General features: G+C 38.0%; 1 protein-coding gene across 1 annotated transcript; it reads right to left on the bottom strand.

The window, feature by feature from the left end:
• Window positions 1-3,007: 3,007 nt before the first annotated feature.
• LOC125802288 (uncharacterized) lies at window positions 3,008-3,968 on the bottom strand. Its single transcript, XM_049479907.1, has 2 exons — window positions 3,866-3,968; window positions 3,008-3,779 (listed from the first exon to the last, which is right to left on the bottom strand). The coding sequence occupies exons 1-2, from the start codon at window positions 3,938-3,940 to the stop codon at window positions 3,114-3,116; spliced, it is 741 nt and encodes a 246-aa protein (XP_049335864.1). The 5' UTR covers window positions 3,941-3,968; the 3' UTR covers window positions 3,008-3,113.
• Between the last annotated feature and the right edge of the window lie 3,204 nt (window positions 3,969-7,172).

The raw sequence follows: 7,172 nt of genomic DNA, 5'->3' as shown, positions 1-7,172 counted from the left end.
AAGAGCTTTTAGTGTGAGTATTCTTGTAAAAATGCACCTCTTTAATGTATGTGAATTGTGGCGTGCAGTATAAGCAGCAGGTGCTCCTCAGAGAGAAAAAATAGAGACAATGTGTCAGTTTAACACACACACTGACTGACACACACACACACAACGAAACACACACGCACACATAGAAAGATTATGGTGAATAATTATCATGAGTTATTAATACAGATGTTCTGTGATATGGGCCGTTTTTAGGGCTCAGGTAGAAATCATGTTCTTTACTCAAACATCAGCCAAGAGATACAATTAAAATGCTGTTGGAAGAGAAAGTAAGTCAGGAGTGCTGTACATGTTATGCTTATAAGCTCTTATGACCATATGGGTATGTTTCAACTGAGTTTCATAATAATTATTAATATGTAGTTATTCATAATAAATCATGAATGTGGTTCTATCAGCTATTGTTAAATGACAGTCCTTGATAAAGTTCTAGAGGATCAGAGAACAAGGGTTTTAAGCTTTAGCCTATGTCTTCGTGTCTATTCCTTGAGTTGTTTGATGATATTATTCTGTTTATAAGAGGAAACATGTAAATCCTTTCCCATCTTTATTTAAGGAATTTTGCCCATATTTTGCAGTATGTTGTGGATAATGCTTTTGTTCTATTTTTAGTACCTTATTTCTAGCTGTGCAATGAATATACACTACCTGTCAAAACACTCATTTTTTCTCCCTTCATTTTTACCAGTTAAGCACCATAGGTCCAGTCAATAACTAGAAATGGTACAAAATAATCCAGTGTACAAAATGTTGCAGTAAACTGCCAGCGCCTTTAAGGAAAACAAATGAAGTAAAAACTGAAAAAATAATTTTAGCACTGTAAAAAAATTACAAAAGTATATTGTAAAAGTATTTTTAAAAAAAAACAAAGAAAAACAACTTACAGCTAGCAAGTAGCAACGGAAATAAACTGAGCTTTGGAAATGGATTTTTGTCTGTAGAAAAGCAGTATTGGAACAAATGGTGTTATTGCAGTTTTCTGAAGCATTTACCCAACACACAGCACATTCACTTTCATCATAACTAGAAAAAGACAGAGAAACACAAATAGCTCTCTTACTAGAGAAATTACAGTTGAAGCCAGAGAGCAGTGAGTACAGTTTCCTACACCTTCAGAAGACTCTGGTACAGGAAAAGGGTCTCGCTGACCCATATGGCACAACCTTTAGCTCAGTATAACATAGGACTAAAGCTCTATGCGGACGGGATTAGTTTCTCAGGGGGACCTGGGGTCGTTTTTTTTTCTTTTATGGGGGGGTCCTTTGTGATTTTATTCCCATCCGGAACGACCATGTATGTGTTTTTCTCAGGCTGAATTACTTCCTGTTTTTCACTGAACTCCTCCGGTAATTTAGTTTTGTGAGTATCGTCACCTCGCGTTTATTAAAATGGCTATTTGTCCACTGCCACGTACCATTTGTACCATTGGGTGCGTGTTTCCACAGAGATCCACATAGACAAAACAGCAAGTCATGTGACAGAGAAAGACAAAAAAACTCACCGGTCCTCCTGTTTTCAATTGCAATCTGGATGCAAGAGTTTTATCACTGAGTAGAAATATGAAATATTTTGGGAAAATATAGGAAACAATATTAATTTGTATTCACTTTCATGTAACTCGTATAATTTATCATTTTAGAGTTTGCTGTTTTTTAGGCCTTATTAGATGGTTTAATTTCAAAATACGTGTGAACATATGAGTGGGTGTCTGAGTTCTGTGCTCACTACAGTCTCCAAGCAGCAGCAGCAGCTGAATATCGAACTGAGGAGCTGATCACAGCAATGAATGAATCATACCCAGCCTCATATTTTCTCCTGTGACGTAGACAACACACTGCTGTGTGCTGTAATGGAGACAGTCCTGAGCCTCTGGTGTGTAAACGTGTGTGAGTGTAATAACTGAGAGGACAGATTGTTCAGCAGCCTCCTGAGAGCACAAACCAATAAGTGTGAGAGGTTGCATGACGCACGTATTTAGACATAACAATCAATGTCTTTACTGTGACCTGGGGCCATTCCACAATAAAGATCTCAGTGCAACACAAGCCATCTTCTAATAACTGTAATATTATTACAGGGAGAAAATGATAAAAATGTCATAAAAATCATGATGAATCTTACCGTGGTGATGCTGTACAGAGGACTGGCTCTGTAACACGTGGATAAGTTTGATGCTACAATGTCTGTCTGCATCACAGATAATACAATCAATCAAATCAATCGATCAAACATAACATTATGACCACCTCCTTGCTTTTACATTCCTTATTCCATTTTTTCTGTTCAACTAAGGAAATACTAGAAGCACTTTGTAGTTCTGTAACTGCAGATTGTAGTCCTGTATCTGTTTCTCTCCTGTAGGCAGCGTCCTGTAGGTTAGTCACATGTGACAAGTGATGAAGGATTAAAGGATGACCAACACAAACTGTGCAGCAACAGATTGTCTGTCAGAGTGGATCATGAGTGAACACAGTGTTTAAAAACTCCAGCAGCACTGCTGTGTCTGATCCACTCATAGCATCACAACACACACTAACAAACCACCATCACCATTTACAGTTTTTTCCAATTGCTAAAACACAATTTTGTAAACTAGGCTTGTTTTATCAAATATTTAACACAATTCACGAAACCACACACTCAAACTGCAAAACACCTTATATATCCTGCAAAATGAAGCACTGCAAGCAAAACTAAATACAGCATTATCAAAATCAAACTTTTGCACCAACTAAGACACACTTCCTTCAGGTTAACAGATTTTTGTCTAACCATCTACACACTGCTGGGTATAATGAAAAGCACTGTCACCTTCAGTAAGCTTAACCATAATACAAAAACAGTTCAAATTGTAGAAAATTCTTCAGATTGTTCACATGCACAGAAATATATGCAGACACACACAGATGCTGCCGAATATTTTATTGTTCAGTAAAACAAGTCAATGCAATGCAGCAGAAATACATTGGAACAAACAAAAATATGCTCACAAAAACAATAAACTGAAAAAAAATACAAAAGAAATCTGCAAGAAAAAAAATAGAAAAAAGAGGCAAGAAAAATAATTAGACAGCTTCTTGCCGTACAGCTGGGTCTGGCCACAATGCCACGTCCACATCACAGGCAATATTGTCCTTTGCCAGACATTGAGGGAAGAAGCGTCTTGAGTGCCTTATCCATCCCTGAATTGCACCCACATCAATTTCATCACATGCCTCTTCCATAGCCTGCAGAAGAGGCATGCGTACAAAGGGCTGCCGGTCATATACCTTCCACCGCCATGCTGAAAAGAACTCTTCTATGGGGTTCAGAAATGGTGAGTATGGTGGGAGGTATTGCACGAGAAATGGTGGGTGGTCAGCAAACCAGTTTTGGACTGTGGCTGCACAATGAAAGCTCACGTTGTCCCATACTACAACGAACCTGTTTCTGTGACGGTCTGCGTCATTCATTCGCTCTGGTATGAGAATGTTGTGGAGTCTACCCAGAAATGTGAGAATATGGGCTGTGTTGTATGGTCCAAGGTTGGCATGGCGGTGGAGGACACCATGCGTATTGGAGATGGCAGCGCACATTGTGATGTTCCCACCACGTTGGCCAGGAACATTTATAATTGCTCTGTGGCCAATGACATTTCTTCCCCTTCTTCTGGTCTTTGCTAGGTTGAACCCAGCCTCATCTATAAAGATGAACTCATGTGGAGTTGCATGAGCATCCATTTCCAGTACTGTCTAAAAACAAAGAACAAAAATCAGTGAACATGGTGTTATCCAGTACGCTGGTAAACAATGTGTACTGTAGTCAATATTGTACTTACATCCACATATGCTCGTCTGAGCTCTTTGTTTCTTTGAGAGTTTCTCTCAAAAGGCACTTTATAAAGTTGTTTCATTCTGATTTGGTTTTTCTTGAGAATGCGAGCCAATGTAGAAAGACTGACTTGTTGAATGTTGCTGAATATTGTCTTTTCTTGGATGATGTGGCTTTGAATTTCTCGTAATCTGATTTCATTATTTGCCCTAACCAAGTTTACAATGGCAGCTTCTTGTACCGCGGTGAACATTTGGCCCCTTCCTCCATCATGGTGGCATCTCTCAGTCCTTTAGAAAAAAGAAACAAAAAAAACTATATATATACAGGGCTTGGACAATGCTGCCTAAAAGGTATTTCCACACACAGTACAGGAAAATAATCAGGAAATTTGTACAGTTAGTGCATGACATCAGCCATAGTAGCCAAAAAAAAACAGGTGTCACTCAACTGATACCCCCAACTAAGACATGTGGTATACCACATAATGTGAAATAAATTTTGGTTACATACCTGTTCTCCAGTCTAAACGTCCGGATGACAGAGGCGACTGTAAAGCGGCTCAAGTTGGGCTGAACTCTCTGTCCAGCTTCTCTCATTGTCAGCCCATGGTTGATGACATGATCAACTAAGGTTACTCTGATTTCATTTGAAAGTTGTCTTCTTTGGCCTTGAATTCCTCTAGCAGCTCTACCCCTACCTCTAAATCTTCCTCCACCTCTCATTCTTACCCTGCCTCTTCTTCCCTCTGCAGCAGCTTCCATTGTTGTTATAAAAGAAAGGCTCACCTGTGGGCTTTTTATAGTGCTTACCTCCTGATTGAAGTGCCAACAATTAACCAATGAGGTGTTTGGCCAGGTGGCACATATATCGTCCAATTAGCTCATGTTTTGTCATGTTGAATGGCAGTGTTTTGACATGGCAAACATGTGACTTTATCTCAGATTGTTGTGTGTTATGTAGAGAATCGTGTTCAGTGCAGTTAAAAAGTGCCATTCTGAACTGTAAAATGTGTGTAAAGCAGAAAACGTGTTTAGAGTTTTGGATACTTGAGAAGAGGTTATACTCTCTGTGTGTCAGTTTTAAAAAATGTGCTATTCGTGTCATTATAGTGTCTTAGCAATTGGAAAAAAACTGTAATAACTTGAATAACTTACCATTGAAGAATAATGTTGTTTGATGGGTAATTCCTTCTCGATTATTATTATTATTATTATTATTTTTTAATTGCGTAGATATCTGCTCTGTAGTGAATTATTCCGAATGTCTTTTGATCATTAAAAACATACACAATAATAAACAAATAAGCACACTCTGAACCTTAAACTGGCACACTGTAACATCTGTAATGTACAGGGTGTTTTTGCGCTACCAGCCAGAATCAGTGTGTGTGTGTGTGTGTCAGATTTTAGAGAAAATAAGCCAGAGATGCTCCTGCACTGTGCAGAACCAGCTCAACACCAGTGTTTTGAGACTAATGTTAAATATAGTGAGTGCTGCAGAAGCAGTAGCTACTGGAATTCATGGATGTGTGTGTGTGTGTGTGTGCGTGTGTGTGTGTGTGTGTGTGTGTGCGTGTGTGTGTGTAATTGAAATAGAGTGTAATTGAATTTTAAGCTGATCACCATCAGCCTTCAAATTACACTAAAAAAACTAGAGAGACAGAGAGAGATAGAGAAAGAGATTGATATGAGGATGGAGTGAGAGAGCAGACAAAGATGGATATAAAAACATTAAAGAACAGAGTAAAATAGAGGTGTAAGAATTATGAGGCAGAGAGATTTTTAGAGAGAAAAAAGAGAGATGGATAAATAGGCAGCTCTGGAAAAAATTAAGAGACCACTTCAGTTTCTGAATCAGTTTCTCTGATTTTGCTATTTATAGGTATATGTTTGTAAATAAACATTGTTCTTTTATATAAACAACCGACAACATTTCTCTTAAATTCCAAATAAAAATATTGTTATTTAGAGCATTTGAAGGAGATGAGAAATGGCTGAAATACCAAAAAGATGCAGAGCTTTCAGACCTCAAATAATGCAAAGAAAAGAAGTTCATATTCATAAAGTTTTAAGAGTTCAGAAATCAATATTTGGTGAAATATCCCTGTTTTTTAATCACAGTTTTTATGCATCTTGGCATGTTCTCCTCCACCAGTCTTACACACTGCTTTTGGATAACTTTGTGCAACTCCTGGTGCAGAAATTCAAGCAGTTCAGCTTGGTTTGATGGCTTGTGATCATCGATCTTCCTTTTAATTATATTCCAAAGGTTTGGTAAAATCAAAGAGCTGTATATGGATGAGAAATGAGAGACTGATTGATAAAATGGGAGAATGGTAAAGGTGGATAAAAAAGACAGAGGGAGAATGATGGATGAAAAGTGATAGAGATACAGATAAAGATATAGAACATGGGAGATAAAGAAAGAGAAAGAATAACAAAGAAAAGGAACGTGATGGATAAAAAAAATAAAGAGAGAGAGAGAGAGAGAGAGAGAGAGAGAGAGGGAGGAAAGGATAGGGATAGAAAGCAGGAATAAGTGAGAGAGAGTTTCTTCCCAGGAGTCTTTGTGGTGGCTCACAGCTGTTGAGATTCAGCTCACACTCGAGCAGAGCAGAGCAGAGCAGATCAGGCCTGGAAGAACGACTGAAAACAGAGAGAAAAACAAGACAGAGAGAAAACACACAATGCGATGCTTAGAGAGGAAGCATACGCTGAAAAGATAAACACACACACGCATGCACGCATACACACAGATGTGTAATTACAGGCATGTCACATCGCGAGTTGTGTTAGCTGTGCTTGGTAATTCAGTTTATCCTGTTTTTAACCTCTGCAGGGTTGGAGGCTGTCTAACAGAGGCCTGGCTAGGATGCTGGTGTTATTTGTTTCTCTCTCTCTCTTTCTTTCTTTCTTTCTTTCTTTCTATCTTTCTTCTGTCTTTCTCTCTATCTTTCTCTCTCTCTATCTTTCTTTCTGTAACATGTTACAGCTGACTAACAGCATTTATTATTGTCAATTTTGGACAGCCCTCTTTTTATACTAAGAAGAAGAAGAAAAAGACAACGGCAGTAAGAATAACTATTATTTTTAACTGTCAGTACTACTTCTTGCTATTATTATTAATTTGTTATTTTAAAAATGTAATAATTTGTCTCACTACCTAAAGAATACCTGAAAGTTTAATGCTAAGTTAAATTTACCTTGGATGTTGGCGCTGGGAATGACATTACACCTGCAGAGGGCCCACCTGTCACAGAAGTAGATTTAGGGAATCTCCCACATTTAATAAATAAACAAATAATAAACAAT

Source organism: Astyanax mexicanus, chromosome 5 (genome assembly GCF_023375975.1).
Source record: "Astyanax mexicanus isolate ESR-SI-001 chromosome 5, AstMex3_surface, whole genome shotgun sequence".
Taxonomy (NCBI): Eukaryota; Metazoa; Chordata; class Actinopteri; order Characiformes; family Acestrorhamphidae; genus Astyanax; species Astyanax mexicanus.
This window is presented reverse-complemented; position numbering and strand designations above follow the sequence as displayed.

Bases quoted from the DNA above. Each gene is read 5' to 3' on its own strand.
- LOC125802288 (XM_049479907.1), bottom strand. From the start codon at position 3,940: ATGAAACAACTTTATAAAGTGCCTTTTGAGAGAAACTCTCAAAGAAAC. The intron at 3,780-3,865 runs GTAAGTACAATA...CTTTGTTTTTAG, and splicing joins TCAGACGAGCATATGTGGAT to ACAGTACTGGAAATGGATGC.